General features: G+C 43.4%; 2 protein-coding genes across 4 annotated transcripts in view; one reads left to right on the top strand and one right to left on the bottom strand.

Moving 5' to 3' along the window:
• LOC106611444 (mitogen-activated protein kinase kinase kinase kinase 5) overlaps nucleotides 1-1884 on the bottom strand; it is a 123274-nt gene extending 121390 nt beyond the window's left edge. For 2 of the 3 annotated variants that reach the window (XM_082955811.1, XM_045723729.2), the window contains exons 1-2: nucleotides 1363-1884; nucleotides 812-1092 (exon numbers count right to left, since the gene is read on the bottom strand). In XM_082955811.1, the coding sequence (XP_082811937.1) occupies nucleotides 812-919 (108 nt within the window). In that variant the 5' untranslated portion in view covers nucleotides 920-1092; nucleotides 1363-1884. The remainder of the gene's footprint in view (nucleotides 1-811; nucleotides 1093-1362) is intronic. The other variant, XM_082955812.1, reaches the window with a different exon arrangement.
• Nucleotides 1885-2000: 116 nt separating this feature from the next.
• LOC106611454 (atlastin-1) lies at nucleotides 2001-18238 on the top strand. The gene is made up of 15 exons (XM_014211661.3): nucleotides 2001-2178; nucleotides 4805-5055; nucleotides 5535-5669; nucleotides 6591-6695; nucleotides 8427-8477; nucleotides 8660-8716; nucleotides 9978-10070; nucleotides 10795-10933; nucleotides 11557-11684; nucleotides 11961-12017; nucleotides 12101-12172; nucleotides 12293-12445; nucleotides 15162-15440; nucleotides 15975-15989; nucleotides 16716-18238. Exons 1-15 carry the CDS (start codon nucleotides 2094-2096, stop codon nucleotides 16839-16841), a joined length of 1746 nt encoding a protein of 581 aa, XP_014067136.1. The 5' UTR covers nucleotides 2001-2093; the 3' UTR covers nucleotides 16842-18238.
• The last annotated feature ends 165 nt before the right edge of the window (nucleotides 18239-18403 follow it).

Raw genomic sequence — 18403 nt, 5'->3', positions numbered from 1 at the left:
TACATGACTGAAGCTGGCCCATAAAGGAGGCTATATACTACATGACTGCAGCTGGCCCATAAAGTAGGTTATATCTCCCAGCTCCTGTATTTGGAACCCAAGACACTAAAGTGATAATGTGGTGGGCAGAAGGTTGAATCAGTAAATGAAAGCCTTGATTGGTAGGTGACTCACCACTCTAAATAAAGCCTTTACAAAATGTCACAAGTCAGCTCTCTTAAAAAAAATTTAAAAAACAGGCAAAAGCGACTTGCGGAGAGAGGAGGATAACCTGACCACATACCAAAAAAAAGTGCTTGATAACTAGGCCAGAGGTATACATTTCCCGTTGACCTTAAGCTGCACAAAGAGTTTAAACAGCTAAAATACTTGATTATGTCATGAAGATGAGCATTCCCTGTGGTTCCCATTCAACTCCATTCTAAAAACGCAAATGCCCCTGTAACACAAACTACTATTGACAAACTGACAACAACAAAGGTTCTGCGTATTGAAACAAGGTGTTAGTAGGCTCTAAGAGTACACATAACCACTATGCATAACTTTACTCACATCTTGGCCATAAAAGCAAAACACATTGAGAGAGAATTGAACTATGGGCCTGGAGGAGACAAACACAACCTTTCCAACTTAATGCGAGTCCTCTCGCCAGGTTTCTATAGGACTTCGCAATGGTATAGGGATGTCGTGTCTTCCAACAGGTGAGGGTGCTTGCTTTGGTAAGACACTGATCTAAATTCGGGAACACCATGAAATCTGCTACTGCTGTTCATTCAGTTTGAAGGTAGATCGAAAAACAAAAAAAAAATACCTTGTATACGTCTCCATATGTGCCGCTCCCAACTCGTTGAATAAGCTCGAAATCCTGCTGAGGGTTTTTTCTTTGTATTTCTCCACTAGGTCTAGAAAAAATATCCATGGCAGCTAGCTAACTGGCTGGCTACTCCACTTTACATTTAGCAAGTTAACTTGTGCAAATACACGTCGGTATCATTCGGTGAGGAGTAACGTTGTTACTTCAAGTGGTGATCATTTGGTTATTCTCTAAAACTGCAGGAGTGTTGCTTCCAAGTCCAGCTTCTGGTCCATTTCCTGCCGTTAAGACAAGAGTAGAAAAATAATAGTTAATAAACCTCTAGCTAATAGGTAGTTACAAAACAAACAACCACAAGACATTTAACAATCAACGTATTTGATGTCTGGCCGGCTAACGTTAGTTTGAGGCTAACTAACTAACTTGCAAGCTAACTAGTTAGCTAGGAAAAAAGTTAGCAGAAACTATGGATTGATCATTGAATTTAGCTATAGAAATACAATGATTAATCCTCTAACGTTAGAGAGTAAGTCAAGTGAGCTACTTACACTGTAGTTAGATAACAACCAGGGTGATGTTTTTCAAAAACCTAGTTAAATTGACTTAGTTAAATTATCCAAAGCAAACGTTACAGTAGCTAAACGGTTAGCTGGCTAACGAACGTTAATCCAAAAACAGTAGCTCGGTTGGCGAATTTACCATTTACACCATATACATTACACATACGAAAGGCATATGTTAAAATGTGCCAATGGTATAAATTCCCTATTGTTCCAAACATAAATTCAATGTTGCTATTGAGAGAAAGTGTAAAGTTCTGCTGGCAGCTCAGTCTCCCAGAAAACAACGGCGAACACAGCTTGAAGTGGAACAGCAACCTAGTCCACATCCCCCTGTTGACGAGATGCTACTAACTAGTGGGAAACCGTACTTTATCCGCCATGCATTCAACTGTACAGGGTACCTACCGACTTCACAAGAAAACAATAACAACTAACATCATTTCATCGATTAAAATGCTTTTTGTTGTTGTTGTTTAAATCAAGCCGTATTTAATCTGTCTGTTAGATGATGTGTAACTACCGCCACCTACAGATGTAAATAAGCAAGCAACTGGAGCCACAACAAAAACGTCCAGAAAAACATCGAAACAGCACCACCTTGAAATGTATACAAATACTGCACACCCAACTCCCGTGGGCTTCAGCGTCCTCTCTTCTATGAGCATCCTCCTCGGTGTCGGTTTGTTAGAGGTCCTCCAGTTAACTCCCGTGTCTACATGACAGCCGCGTCGGTTCTCACGTACCGTCAAACAGAAAGGAACAACACCATGGCGAGAAACCGTAAAGACCGAGACAGCTGGGGTGAGTGGTTCATCATTATGAAGATGACTAAATCGGTCCTCTGTAGACGCACGTAATAAAGAGGTGCGCTATTTAGCCTATTTAATGTAGCCTAGGCTATGGGAGAGTCTCAGCAATGCAGCTTGATCAGATTGTTTGTGTATGAATAATGATGGGACAGTCGTTGTAATTTGCATGTTGTTGTCAGAACAAACCGTTAAAATCTATTGAATGCTCAACTATCGCAAAAACGCTGACCTGGATCAGACCCAACCAAGCCCCGTTCAGCTGATCAACTAATATAAACCCAGGCCAAGCGTCTATTCTATTCTATTCACTCTAGTTCTACAGGCCAGTGGATCGTCTGTCTGAGCATCCCCGCACCCTTTAAAATGATTACGGCACAGAATAACGAACGACACCAATAAAAACACAATGCTAGAATTAACCAGTGTTAGAGAGATTTGATTTACAGGACTAGGCCCTTACACAAATACCTGTCAAGGCGGTGTGGCTATAGGGGGTATGGGTTAGCTACAGGGGGTATGGGTGGACCTGAGGCAAACAGATGGCATCATCCTCAGCATTACATTTCACTCAGCTACTGTATGTATGTCGCTGGTTTCTGATTGGTGTTCATCTCATATCTGTTTTGATAAACACCAATTGTGCCATGTCGTTTGGGTCTGTTATCACATAGTAAAAATGAGCTTGTGTACAACCGTCATCATTAGACATACTAAGAGCCATAGACGTCAACACAACCCTGCTATATCGTCTATACTAAGAGCCATAGACGTCAACAGAACCCTGCTATACCGTCTATACTAAGAGCTGTCAGGTATTCAACATAATGTAGCCTATTGTGATAGCCTATTGTGATAGAATGACTGGGGTGGAAGCTATAGAGTGACATAGAATGTTTTTTTGTTATCAAAGAGATTTGAGCAGCAGTGAGCATTGACCCAGTACATGTACAGAGTAGACCTAGACTGCTGATGTCTGAAGCTGCTCTGGAGCAGGAGTCAAGGAGCAGCTAGTTTGGAAGTTGGGGATTGTGTCCCAAATGACACCCTATTCCCTATATACTGCCCTATTTTGACCAGGGGTCCATGTCTCAAATGGCACCCTATTCCCTATATAGTGCATTACATAATCATGTGCCATTTGGGATGTGGAGATACCTGTTATTTTAGGACAGGCTTTGCTTTGGCCTTTTTTTCTTTTTTGTGAGAATTAAATAAATGCCCCAGTCCAGACCAGAGAAACATAGGATGACTGGACTGTTCCTTTATCACCTACAGTATTAGTCACTTTTGTATTCATGAGACTTGCTATGTTTATTATTATGTCATCTTATACAAATGCAGAAATAGAGCTTGGAGTGTTGTGGGTGATAAGATATATTCTTAGACAGTAGGCGTTCCATCTATCAACTCTTCTCTGTGTTAACAGCCTGCTAACACTGCACATTACTTCAAGGGGAGAAAATGATTCAACATTGACTATTGTTAACCACACACACACCCCGAAAGATAGACAGCCACCATATAGTGACTGTGTGCTCCTCAGTCTTCTCCCTGTTAGCAGACTAGCTAGGATTTTGCGGCCTACACAGCCATTAGGCCTCTGGAGACTGTGAAGAGGCAGACTGAGTCACTGCCTTCCTGGAAAGGAAAGATTTCTCTCTCTCTCTCTGTCTCTCTCTCTCTCTGTCTCAATGCACATCCTCTGTTCTGAACCAATGCTTAACTTTAATCATTACTGGATTTAACATCTCGCTCAGCTACAGTATGTTGGTGTCCCAAATGGCACTCTATTCCCTACATAGTGCACTACTTTTGACCAGGGCCCACTCCATATATGGAATAGGGTGCCATTTGTGATGCAGATTTTTGGTGATGAGATGATACTGATCTGTTAACCACCAGGGTAGATAGCTGTTATGGTATTAACAAGCCTTTAACACTACTTGCCATTACGAAAAAGTTATTGACATATCCAGATTTTAATTCAATTCACAAAAACATGTTTGTGCGCTTTGATGGCATCATCTTTTTCAGTTTATTCCTCCTCCCTCTGGATATTGGTGTTAAGTCTGTCTCCGTTTTCCCTTCAACCCTGAGGAAGGTACTGGGTGCTGATGTAACAGTGTAGGTTCCATCCCTCTCTTCGCCCCAACCCGGGCTCAAACCAGGGACCCTTGCACACACAACAACTGACACCCCACGAAGCATCGTTACCCATCGCGCCACAAAAGCTGCAGCCCTTGCAACGCAAGGGGAACAACCACTTCAGGTCTCAGAGCGAGTGACGTCACTGATTGAAACGCTATTAGCGCGCACCACCGCTAACTAACTAGCCATTTCACATCGGTTACACTGAAACATTGGTTCCCCAATAAATCACTGGGGAGTATTATAGTGTGAGTCGGTGTCCCAAATGGCGCCCTATTCCCTATTTAGTGCACTACTTTTGAACAGGACCCATAGGGTAGTGCACTATATAGGGCTCTTAGATCTCTGGTCAAAAGTACACTATACTATGCACTACATAGGAAATAGGGAGCCATTTCGGACGCACTTGAGAGAATTATAGGATGTGAAATTTCTTTGTAAAAATTTGTACCTCCCGTGTCATGTGACAGGGTCCTTCACAGACAAAGCCACCTACGACTGGAGCTCAGAGGAGGAGGAGCCTGATGGAAGGGCGCGGCCCATCCAGGTGCTTGTTGTCAAGGAAGACCACACCTTTGAGTTGGACGAGGCGGCGCTGAGCCGGATCCTATTGGCCGAAGAGGTCCACAACAGGGAAGTGGTGGCCATATCTGTGGCCGGGGCGTTCCGCAAGGGCAAGTCCTTCCTCATGGACTTCATGCTGCGTTACATGTACAGCCAGGTGAATTCAAAGGTCGTGCTTGTGTAAATGATGGGGATTGGTAACCTCACTCCTCAGCTTGAAATGTCTCCATCCATGTTGCGGGGTATGCTATCTTTTTAGTGGCGAAGTTGGCTAAGACATTAGGAAGGTCACTTGTGTTTGTGAGACAGCGGTCCAGAGGTCCAGTCTCTGTGTGAGCTGGTGAGGAAGGAAGCAATACTGTTAAATGACGCCTGTCACACCTGGCTTTTGGGATTAGCTTGTGTTCATATCTCTTGACCCGGCTATGACCCATCCTTCAGCGTGTAAGAGACGATCTGTAATTAAACTTTGTGTCACTGTTGCTACATTGACATAATGTGATGATTAAGGTTATGGTGCGTCTTACTGTTTTAAGGTTTGTGACTAATATGGTAGCAGCAGGATTGGTCGAAGAAGCTTCAATCTGTGTTGTGTTTCTCTCCTGAATCAGTCTATATCCAATCTAATGTCCCCAGGCGTCTGAGGAGTGGCTGGGGGAGGCAGAGGAGCCTCTGACAGGGTTCTCCTGGAGAGGTGGATCTGAGAGGGAGACCACAGGGATTCAGATCTGGAGCGAAGTCTTCCTGGTGGACAAGCCAGATGGACGCAAGGTATCAGATCCTCACATTTGACCTGTATTCAAGGGTATGCGTCCCAAATGGCACCCTATTCCCTAAATACTACACTACTTTAGACCCTATTCCCTACATAGTGCACTACTTTAGACCCTATTCCCTACATACTACACTACTTTAGACCCTATTCCCTACATAGTGCACTACTTTAGACCCTATTCCCTACATAGTGCACTACTTTAGACCCTATCCCCTACATAGTGCACTACTTTAGACCCTAATCCCTACATAGTGCACTACTTTAGACCCTAATCCCTACATAGTGCACTACTTTAGACCCTAATCCCTACATACTGCACTACTTTAGACCCTATTCCCTACATACTGCACTACTTTAGACCCTATTCCCTACGTAGTGCACTACTTTAGACCCTATTCCCTACGTAGTGCACTACTTTAGACCCTATTCCCTTCATTCTGCACTACTTTAGACCCTATTCCCTACATAGTGCACTACTTTTGACTCAGAGCCCCATGGGTAGATTCTGTATAACGACTACAGTTAGAGACATTGTTTGGTCCATGTTAATCAGGGATGGGCCCGCTCAGTGGAACTCAGTCAGGGTCTTAACTTACTGTTGTGATTTATAATAGTAGAATAAACCAGGTGAATTTCTAAATGTGGTTGTGCATCATCAGTTTTACTCTTGTTGTCAGTCACTGAGAATCACTTAATTAGCTCATGTCAGCTAGCATGTTTTTAGATTGGTAAGTTAGTCTAGCAGCCAGCTACCTAAACCTGTAGTAATTATGTAAATAGTTCTCTCCTCGCCATGGCAAAATGTGTAGAATTGCAGGAAGTGAACTGTACATCTTCAGGTTTGTCTCTCCAATTTAAAGTGTAACAACATTAACACTGATGAATGAAGAGTTCTCTTCTCCTGTCTCGTCCCTCAGGTGGCAGTTCTACTGATGGATACCCAGGGAACGTTTGACAGCCAGTCAACGTTGAGGGATTCAGCCACTGTGTTCGCACTAAGCACTATGATCAGCTCCATGCAGGTACAATACAGTGGCTTTGGCCCCTAACGACCCTACTGTCTTAACAGATACAGTGGCTTTGGCCCCTAACGACCCTACTGTCTTAACAGATACAGTGGCTTTGGCCCCTAACGACCCTACTGTCTTAACAGGTACAGTGGCTTTGGTCCTTAACGACCCCACTGTCTTAACAGATACAGTGGCTTTGGCCCTTAACGACCCCACTGTCTTAACAGATACAGTGGCTTTGGCCCTTAATGACCCCACTGTCTTAACAGATACAGTGGCTTTGGTCCTAACGACCCCACTGTCTTAACAGGTACAGTGGCTTTGGCCCTTAACGACCCCACTGTCTTAACAGATACAGTGGCTTTGGCCCTTAACGACCCCACTGTCTTAACAGATACAGTGGCTTTGGCCCCTAACGACCCTGCTGTCTTAACAGGTACAGTGGCTTTGGTCCTTAACGACCCCACTGTCTTAACAGATACAGTGGCTTTGGCCCTTAACGACCCCACTGTCTTAACAGATACAGTGGCTTTGGCCCTTAACGACCCCACTGTCTTAACAGATACAGTGGCTTTGGTCCTAACGACCCCACTGTCTTAACAGGTACAGTGGCTTTGGCCCTTAACGACCCCACTGTCTTAACAGATACAGTGGCTTTGGCCCTTAACGACCCCACTGTCTTAACAGATACAGTGGCTTTGGCCCTTAACGACCCCACTGTCTTAACAGATACAGTGGCTTTGGCCCTTAACGACCCCACTGTCTTAACAGATACAGTGGCTTTGGCCCTTAACGACCCCACTGTCTTAACAGATACAGTGGCTTTGGCCCTTAACGACCCCACTGTCTTAACAGATACAGTGGCTTTGGCCCTTAACGACACCACTGTCTTAACAGATACAGTGGCTTTGGCCCTTAACGACCCCACTGTCTTAACAGATACAGTGGCTTTGGCCCTTAACGACCCCACTGTCTTAACAGATACAGTGGCTTTGGTCCTAACGACCCCACTGTCTTAACAGGTACAGTGGCTTTGGCCCTTAACGACCCCACTGTCTTAACAGGTACAGTGGCTTTGGCCCTTAACGACCCCACTGTCTTAACAGATACAGTGGCTTTGGCCCTTAACGACCCCACTGTCTTAACAGATACAGTGGCTTTGGCCCTTAACGACCCCACTGTCTTAACAGATACAGTGGCTTTGGCCCTTAACGACCCCACTGTCTTAACAGATACAGTGGCTTTGGCCCTTAACGACCCCACTGTCTTAACAGATACAGTGGCTTTGGCCCTTAACGACCCCACTGTCTTAACAGATACAGTGGCTTTGGCCCTTAACGACACCACTGTCTTAACAGATACAGTGGCTTTGGCCCTTAACGACACCACTGTCTTAACAGATACAGTGGCTTTGGCCCTTAACGACACCACTGTCTTAACAGATACAGTGGCTTTGGCCCTTAACGACACCACTGTCTTAACAGATACAGTGGCTTTGGCCCTTAACGACCCCACTGTCTTAACAGATACAGTGGCTTTGGCCCTTAACGACCCCACTGTCTTAACAGGTACAGTGGCTTTGGCCCTAACGACCCCACTGTCTTAACAGATATAGTGGCTTTGGCCCTTAACGACCCCACTGTCTTTGAACATAAATAATGACATAAATAGAGACCTTGACAACGGTAGATGTTCTGTGCAAAAAAACATGTTGGAGTAGAAAAGTTGAATCTCGTTTCGCAGGTGTACAACATCTCCCAGAACGTGCAGGAGGATGATCTTCAACACTTACAGGTACAGTAGACGGATTGATTACATCACCTACATTATCACTGAGATCTTTCACTGTGGAGAAATTCAGATAGATAATGACTCTAAAATTAGCTGTTTCTCTGAACACTTTTAAAACGCCTGATTGTGATCAATGTTGATTTTTTTTTTCTTTCTTCTCCTCTCTCTTTGTGGTGTTTTTGTAGCTCTTCACTGAATATGGCAGACTCGCTATGGAGGAAACTTTCCTTAAACCATTCCAGGTAGGACATTCTCTCCTTTCTGTTATTCAGTTTTAGGCTTGTGCAACCAGACTGACCACTGCGCTGATGTTCGTGAAACAGAATGTGAGCTCGCGAGATCAGGGTGGTTTAACGATGCTGATTCAGTTGACCAGAAGGCTGGTTTAGATCAGGCTGGTTTAACGATGCTTTACCAGAAGGCTGGTTTAAATCAGGCTGGTTTAACGAGGCTGATCCAGTTTACCAGAAGGCTGGTTTAACTCGGGCTGGTTTAACGATGCTGATTCAGTTTACCAGAAGGCTGGTTTAAATCAGGCTGGTTTAACGAGGCTGATCCAGTTTACCAGAAGGCTGGTTTAAATCAGGCTGGTTTAACGATGCTGATTCAGTTTACCAGAAGGCTGGTTTAACTCGGGCTGGTTTAACGAGGCTGATCCAGTTTACCAGAAGGCTGGTTTAAATCAGGCTGGTTTAACGAGGCTGATCCAGTTTACCAGAAGGCTGGTTTAACTCGGGCTGGTTTAACGAGGCTGATTCAGTTTACCAGAAGGCTGGTTTAAATCAGGCTGGTTTAACGATGCTGATTCAGTTTACCAGAAGGCTGGTTTAACGATGCTTTACCAGAAGGCTGGTTTAACTCAGGCTGGTTTAACGAGGCTGATCCAGTTAACCAGAAGACTGGTTTAGATCAGGCTGGTTTAACGATGCTGATCCAGTTTACCAGAAGGCTGGTTTAAATCAGGCTGGTTTAACGATGCTGATTCAGTTTACCAGAAGGCTGGTTTAACGAGACTGATTCAGTTTACCAGAAGGCTGGTTTAAATCAGGCTGGTTTAACGATGCTGATTCAGTTTACCAGAAGGCTGGTTTAACGATGCTTTACCAGAAGGCTGGTTTAACTCAGGCTGGTTTAACGAGGCTGATCCAGTTAACCAGAAGACTGGTTTAGATCAGGCTGGTTTAACGATGCTGATCCAGTTTACCAGAAGGCTGGTTTAAATCAGGCTGGTTTAACGATGCTGATTCAGTTTACCAGAAGGCTGGTTTAACGAGGCTGATTCAGTTTACCAGAAGGCTGGTTTAACTCAGGCTGGTTTAACGAGGCTGATTCAGTTTACCAGAAGGCTGGTTTAGATCAGGCTGGTTTAACGATGCTGATTCACCAGAGCAGGAATTATTTAGGTCCTTTTTACTTTGATAGCTTCTTGCTGTCAGAGACTTTCCTTGCTAATGCTTTGCCACTGCACCGTAACTTACTGAAGCCATGTCTGTATTGTTCCAGTCCATGATATTCCTGGTCCGGGATTGGAGTTTTCCCTACGAGTTTGGCTACGGGCAGGAAGGAGGCATGAAGTTCCTGGAGAAAAGACTCAAGGTCAGAGGTCACAGATGAACAATGATTATAGTGGTTCATATAAAGATAACAAGAGTTATATTAACACAGTGTTGTTACTTGAAACTGAAAGGCTGCTATTTATGCGACATGATCATGTTAGTTATAATAATGATAATGATGATAATAATACTAATAATAATACTGATGATAATAATGATAATAATGATGAAGCTGATAATGACAATGATGATAATGATGATGATAATAATGATGATAATAATAATAATAATACTGGTGATAATAATAATGATAATAATAATAATGCTAATGATGATGGTGATGATAATAATGATGATACTGATGATAATAATACTGGTGATAATGATAATAATAATACTGATGATAAGAATAATGATGATGATGATAATAATAATGCTAATAATGATGATGATAATGATAATGATGATGATGATGATAATAATAATGATAATAATAGCGATGATGATAACAATAATATTGATAATGGTAATGATGATAATGATGATGATAATAATAATAATGATGATAATGATTATAACGATAATGATGATAATAGTAATATAAGAAGACACTTTAATCCAAACAAACATACAGATCCCTCTAATCCTCTGCAGGAATTGAACCCATGACCTTGGATTTGGTAGCAGTACCCTGTTACCAACTGAGCTTGTGTCTGTGGTTGACTGTTTGTGTCTTTGTTGGTGTCTGTGGTTCTGTATTGTAGATCTCTGAGAACCAACATGAGGAGCTGCAGAACGTTCGTAAACACATCCACTCCTGCTTCACCAACATCTCCTGCTTCCTGATGCCTCACCCCGGACTCAAAGTGGCCACCAACCCGAACTTCGACGGCAGACTCAAAGGTACAATACATATTTTGTCATCTTGGTGGTCTTAAAACAAGCACAACACACTTTGTGATGACAAAACACAACAGACTAATCCCATTGATTAATTTAAAGCGCACAGCACACTATAGTTTGAGGCGGCAGGTAGCCTAGTGGTTAGAGGGGGGAGGCAGGTAGCCTAGTGGTTAGAGGGGGGAGGCAGGTAGCCTAGTGGTTAGAGGGGGGAGGCAGGTAGCCTAGTGGTTAGAGCGTTGGGCCAGTAACCGAAAGGTTGTTTGATCGAATCCCAGAGTTGACAAGGTAAAAATCTGTCGTTCTGCCCCCTGAACAAGGCAGTTAACCCACTGTTCCCCTGGTAGGCTGTCATTGTAAATAAGAATTTGTTCTTAACTGACTTGCCTAGTTAAAAGTAAATAATAATTAAAGTTAGACGTTCCTTTGACGCGATTTCATTTTACAGGAACATGACTGAAATTGTCACATGACAGGAAGTGTGTTTTTGTTTAGCCCTCCTATTTGGTTAATGCATAGGGCCGCTGGTTCAAGCCCAGCTCGAGACAGGATAGGCACGGAAGTAACATGGTTACATACCTACCCTACCATTCATCTAATCTCACTTCTCCCTGACCCGTGTTTAGAGATCGACCGTGAGTTCATCAACAACCTGCAGATCCTGGTCCCGTGGCTGCTGAGTCCCAAGAACCTGGATGTCAAGGAGATCAACGGCAGCAACATCACCTGCAGAGGCCTGCTGGAGTACTTCAAGGTCCGGGGTCTTCGATTTTTAGCCTGGTTCCAGATCTGTTTGTGCAGTCTTACCAAGTCCTATGGTTGTTGTCAGAAGTTAACAAGACAGCACAAACAGATCTGGGACCAGGCTACTCGAATTTAGTACGGTTAAACAATGTGCATCAATCGATGTTCACAATGGAGTGAATGTTTCAACCAACCAGTGAAAATAATGTTATTGAAATGTTGTTAAGTAATGTAGGTGTTTGTTGATGACGATTTCCCAAACCCCCCCCCCCCCCCCACTACCCAGGCATACATCAAAATCTACCAGGGGGAGGAGCTGCCACACCCGAAATCCATGCTGCAGGTAACAATGTCTTGTGTTGTATCTTTCTTCCATCGTTATAATGCATTATTACCGGATGAATCTAACCATGTGGTGTTCCTCAGGCCACAGCAGAGGCCAACAACCTGGCAGCAGTGGCAGCAGCCAGGGACCTGTACAACAAGAAGATGGAGCAGGTGACAAGGCAGGGCTGTATTCTGTGACGGACTTATCCGGGCTTATCTCCAATTCTAATGCTGCTGCCTACCTGAGACCTACTGTTGTCCCAGAGACCTACTGTTGTCCTCTCTCCCCAGGTGTGTGGTGGGGACCGGCCCTTCCTGGCCCCAGCAGAGCTCCAGGCCAGACACAGTGACATCAGAGAGGAAGCCCTCCAGGTGTTCCGTGGGGTCAAGAAAATGGGAGGGGAGGAGTTCAGTCGACGCTACCTGCTACAGCTGGAGGGAGAGGTATGTCACAGGAAGCACAGGTGGAATCTGAACCCCCTGTCTCTCGCACGGAAAACCAACATCTTTCTTATAACCATTAACCCAATAGGAAATTCCCTCTTTTGTGTTATGTTACAGGTGGGATCTGAACCCCCTGTCTTCCGTTGGGGTTGTTGGGATAGCGCTCTACCTACTTTGCATACCTTTGACCATTGTTCTTTACAAAACTGTTCAAGCTCTGTTAAATTCCTGGCGGAGCGTTGATGGACAGCAATCTTCAAGTCATTCAATCTCTAAGTAATTTATTCCTTAGCCACACCACTGTAGCTTTGACTGTGTGCTTCGTTGTCATGTTGAAAGGTGAACTTCTGTCCCAGTTTCAGCTTTCTCGCAGAGGGCAGCAGCTTTTCCTCAAGGACTTTTCTGTACATTGCTACATTAATTTCCTGTTCTATCCTGATCAGAAACTTCTCCATAACATGGTGCTGCCAACACCATGCTTCACAGTAGGGATGGTGTTCATTGGGTGATGTGCCATGTTGGATTTGCGCCAAACGTAACGCTTTGCATTCAGGGCAAAAGGTTCAGTTGTTGTTTCTTCAGACGACTAAACTTTTTGCCATATAGCTAAAGAATCTCCGTAGTGTTCTACTTTTTTATTTGTATTTATTTTTGTTTCATCCTTCAAACAGGATTCAAGGTGGGCTTTCTGGAGTAATGGCTTCCTTCGGGCCACGCTACTATACATGGCAGACATTGTTGTCACGTGCACACTGTGACCAGTCGTGGAAATAAAAACCTGTAGCTCTTTCAAAGTTGCCATTGAACTCTTAGTAGCCTCTCTCTGATCAGTCTCCTACTGACTCAGTCATCCAGGTTGGAGCGACGACCTGATCTAGGCAGGGTCTCGGTAGTGCCATACACCTTCCGGTTCTTAATGATCATCTTTACCAAGGGATATTCAAGGCTGTTGAAATTGTTTTATACACATCCCCTGATCTTGGCCTTAACACAACTTTGTCCTGGAAATCTTTTGAACGCTCCTTGGTGCTCATGGTTGAAGTGTCTGCTTTGCAATTCACTACCCAGCAGAGGGAACCATCTTTCTTCTTCTTTGGTATTATGGCGGTCAGCAAGCAAACAAAATGTTCTAACCTTGTTACCCATTAGAACTTCCCCAATAATAGAAGGAACCTACAGGAACTGCTGAATTTATCCTGAAATCATGTAAATCACTCAAATGTAATACAGATGGATGCTAATTCACTTGGTGTGTGAAGGTGATTGCAGAAGGTGATTGGTGTAGGTGATTGGTGAAGGTGATTGGTTACAGCCAAGCTCATTTAGGATTGCTATTACAATATTACAAGTGGGTGGACACTTATCCAACCAAGGTATTTATGTTCGTTTTTTATTGATATAAATAAATCTGAATATGTTTTTTCACTTGGAAGTTGTCGGGCAGGATGTGTAGATCGATGACAAAAATAATATATTTTAATGCATTTTAATTTCGGGCTGTAAACCAACAAAAGGGGGAATATTTTGAAAGTGGGTGTAGACCTTAGGCACTGGAAACATTCAGGGGCCGTCGACTGGAAACAGTCACGGGCCGTCGACTGGAAACATTCAGGGGCCGTCGACTGGAAACAGAATAAGCCTTATCCTGGACTATAAAGCATTTAATGGAGATTCTCTAGAGTTATCTTTTTTCACCCAGGTCTAGGTTTAGGGCTCGATTCAATCTGTAGCGCTGAAGAGCCGTGCTAACAGTGCGATTTGAAATTTTAAAGGTGGAATCTGCATAGAAAAAACCTGTAATAGTCATCTCTATGCAGATGGCACTGTTTTGTATGCTATGGCTCCTACATCTGACCAGGCTGGGCTGACAATAAATTGATGTTTTAAAAAAACCTACAGATGAGCTAGTTAAGAAGCTGAATTAAGGTAGGCTTATTCTATAGAAATAGATCCTTCCCTAAACAGCAGGAAGCAGATTGTAAGTCAACCATCCTGTCGGTTCTTTACTATGGTGACATCATTTATGGGAATGCAGCAATCACTAGTCTTAAACCTCTGGATGCCGTCAACCATAGCGCCCTTCTTTTTTATCACAAGTGACATTTTTAATACGCATCACTGCATCCTGTATGGAAAGTTTGGCTGGTCCTCATTAATGTCTTGTAGATCACTTCATTAATCCTTCTGTTTACAAAGCTCTACAGCACAAGCTTCCGACTTAACCTCACTACGTTGTTGAAGTATAAAGACATGAGTGACACAACACATTGACAGGGTTGGTTAACTCTTGAGGTTCCTCAGGTCTCCAGCAAATTGTGTAGATACTTTTTTTTTCGTTTTGAAGCGGGCCCACTTCTGGAACAATCTGCAGATCTCATTAAAATGGGATGTTCTAGTGCCGCTCAGGTAGTTTAGAGTGTTGATTGAGGACCTAGTAGCTGAGATATGTAACTTTTCTTTATGATTGTTTTTTTTTTCGCGTATTTTTGTGTATTGTGTTCACAGGGCTCACCTGGAAATGAGACCCTCTGTCTCAATGTTGACTTCCTGTTAAAATAAAAGGTCCAATATGTACATAAAATAAAGACTATGGGTCAATCGGAAATTACCTTTTAAATTAGAATTCTGCTGTAGCTGTGGCTCTTCAGAGCAGAATGAATGGACTTATTTCTAGAGTAGCATTATGGTCAATCCCCTATAACCAACTCTGTTCCAGGTGGACGAGGTGTTCAACCAATACATCAAGCACAACGACTCCAAGAACATCTTCCACGCCGCCCGCACCCCGGCCACGCTGTTCGTGGTCATCTTCATCATGTACGTGGCGGCGGGGATCACGGGCTTCGTGGGGGTTGACATCATCGCCAGCGTGTGTAATATGATTCTGGGCCTGGCGCTGATCACCCTGTGTACCTGGGCCTATATCCGTTACTCCGGAGAGTACCGAGAGCTGGGCCAGGTCATCGACCAGGTGGCTGGAGCACTCTGGGACCAGGTAGGTCCCCAGACCTGGGCTATGCCCAAATGGTATTTTATTCTATTTTTTAGTTTATTGCCAGGGGTATGGGTGTCCATTTTTAGGATATTCACAGCCTCATACTTCACCCCATCCATTGAGTCAAATCGTACTCCTCCTTGAAGGGATTGACTCAAAAGGAGGAAAAGGAATGACTCAAGGAAGGTTTGAGGCTGAGGATGTCCTAAAATGGACACCGTACATGCTCTCTATGACAATGTGCGTTATCATATCGATGTGTGTACCATAAAGTGATTAAAAGTTTATGGACTCCTAAACCCTAAGGATCCTAAGTTTTAACTACAGATGTTGTGTATAAGTAAGTGATAGAGCATCTAAACCACTAGGTGGCGACATAACATTTTACTGTGTTGAACAATCTGGAAATAATCACAACGTGTTGTCTTTAGAGTTTGAGCTGAAAACATTTCAAAACATGTAAATATTTTATATTACATTTGATTTATTTGTCTAAGACCTGTGTTTATGTTTTTCCTCTATGTTTTGCAACAGGGAAGCACAAATGAGGTGAGTGGGGAGTTGGGCTCTCAATCAGTCAGTGTTAGGCCATAGAGATAAAAAGAGAACTTCAGATGGATAGAACTAGTTTATCCATAATGGTACAGATACTAAGATAAGTCCTCTTTCTTATCCATCTCTATGGTATAGGTCTACTGGATGTTTCAATCCATCTCTGTGGTATAGGTCTACTGGATGTTTCAATCCATCTCTGTGGTATAGGCCTACTGGGTGTATCAATCCATCTCTGTGGTATAGGCCTACTGGGTGTATCAATCCATCTCTGTGGTATAGGCCTACTGGGTGTATCAATCCATCTCTGTGGTATAGGCCTACTGGATGTATCAATTCATCTGTGGTATAGGCCTACTGGATGTATCAATCCATCTCTGTGGTATAGGCCTACTGGATGTATCAATCCATCTCTGTGGTATAGGCCTACTGGATGTATCAATCCATCTATGGTATAGACCTACTGGATGTACCAATAACTCTATCCATCTTGAGCATTCCAGTATTGGTTAGTCTGAAACACACCCTCTTCCTGTCCTGTTGTTCACAGGTTCTGTAGAAGGCTAAATGTTGCCTAGGAAGTACCGTTTCTGTATCTAGACACATTGCACACATTCGGAACCAACAATCTTAAGCATTCTGACAATGAATTATTTTAAAATGCCCCCCCCCCCTATTCTTGGCCAGATAGTTACGATCCCTCTTTCCTCCTCCTTTCTCCAGGCACTGTATAAGCTGTATAACGCTGCAGCCAATCACGGGCACCTGTACCACCACGCATTCTCTGGTCCCCAGGCCTCCGAAGAGGGGGGGGAGGCCCCCGAGAAGCCCACCAGGAAGAGGAACTGACTGGGTGATCTGATTGGCTAGAGCACAGCAGGGACTGCTGGGTACCTCTTAAGTAGCATGATGGACAGAGAGGAGGGGAAGCAGGGGGAAGCATCCTCATCCACAGGGCACTCTTTTACTATGGTATTGGCTGGAACAGTCCAGCGACGCGTTCACTATTTTAAATCCAAATGTGGACAATGTAATGTCCCAGAGGCAGTGGCACAATCTCCCTTTGAACTGGGGGTGCTTCCCTATCAACAATGGGGATTTTCACTTATCATTGTCCATCATTTGGAGAACATGGGTGCAGTAGAGAATTTATAGTTTACGGCAGATTTAATTGGTCTTACGTCAGATAGCGTGACGAACCACTGTCTGCAACTGGTAGTTTGGCAACGTGTTCCCCTTTAGAAAAACGAAGCCATCTGTCTGAAGACAATGCTGCTGATTTTCACAAATAGGAGTTTACCTGATTATGCCATTTGAGGAGAGGTTGACCTGTAACTGACTGGTGGTCCATGTATATTGATGGTCATGTTTGATCAAGTTTAGTGATTTTTATCTAAGAAACGTATACGATGGATGCATCCCAAATGACACCCTAATAAAAAGGGAATAGGGTCCCTTTTGGTCGCAGACGCCATCTTTGCTTAAAATATACATTTTCATCAGCATGGTAAAATCGTTAGGTCTACCATTTTAGGCTCTCCACTCTTATCTTGAGTCTGGTATATTTGTTAACATGTTTAGGGCTTGTACTTATCCTGGCACTTTAAAAGGAAAACTCCACCCAAAGACTATCTTTTGGTATTTGTTTCATTGTTGACATAATCCTAAAAATGTTTTGCTTATCAGCGATCACGTTTTACAGATAACTTTCAAAATGCAGAAATCATCCCTGTGTGATGCATCATATGATGAAAAATACATCATACAGGGATGATTTCATTATACGGGATGGTTTAGTTTGTTTCTTAGTTACTGAATCTATGGGTACTGTGTGCCAGTATCGTGTATCTACAGTTTCATGCAGCATTGTCTTCCTTCGTATGTGGCTGCCACTAGTTTACATGACGTCAGAGCGTCATACTGTGCACACAGAATTAAAATAAAATATATCTTATTGTATCTCAAAATGGTCACAAATTTAGACTGGAAAATAATTCACTGGCGGAGACATGATAGTTGTAATTCAAGTAGTGGAAATACTCCCCAACACTGAGTTAGTTATGGGATAGGTCAGTAGACATGAACCAGAGTGTAATTTGTGATGAGATCAAACAGCCTTCAACTAATAGCACAGGGCTGGGTAGAGGTAAAGAGTTCAAAGTTCACTCTATTATATGTATCTATCACTTCATATTGGTCTGCTTCCTGCTCAGTTTTGTTAAATAAATGAACTTCAAAAACAGAAATTGTATGATCCTTTGAACTGGTGTGGCCTTTGTGGGTGGAGGGATGGCTGGGGAAAATAGATGTTCGTCCATTGTACAGAAGAGGAGAGAGAGAGAGACCGTTGTTGTTGGTACACATTGAATGTTCTAGCAAAACACTAGAACATTCAGAATGAGTTTACTGGT

Source organism: Salmo salar, chromosome 09 (genome assembly GCF_965601325.2).
Source record: "Salmo salar chromosome 09, fSalSal1, whole genome shotgun sequence".
Classification (NCBI taxonomy): Eukaryota; Metazoa; Chordata; class Actinopteri; order Salmoniformes; family Salmonidae; genus Salmo; species Salmo salar.
The sequence above is the reverse complement of the archived record's forward strand: the minus strand, read 5'-3'. Positions and strand labels throughout refer to the sequence as shown.

What these genes read in the sequence shown, in the direction of transcription:
- LOC106611454 (XM_014211661.3), top strand. Translation starts at nt 2,094, where the DNA reads ATGACAGCCGCGTCGGTTCTCACGTACCGTCAAACAGAAAGGAACAAC. An exon ending in CTATGATCAGCTCCATGCAG is followed by an intron (nt 6,696 to 8,426) that starts GTACAATACAGT and finishes CTCGTTTCGCAG; the next exon opens with GTGTACAACATCTCCCAGAA. An exon ending in CTTCGACGGCAGACTCAAAG is followed by an intron (nt 10,934 to 11,556) that starts GTACAATACATA and finishes ACCCGTGTTTAG; the next exon opens with AGATCGACCGTGAGTTCATC.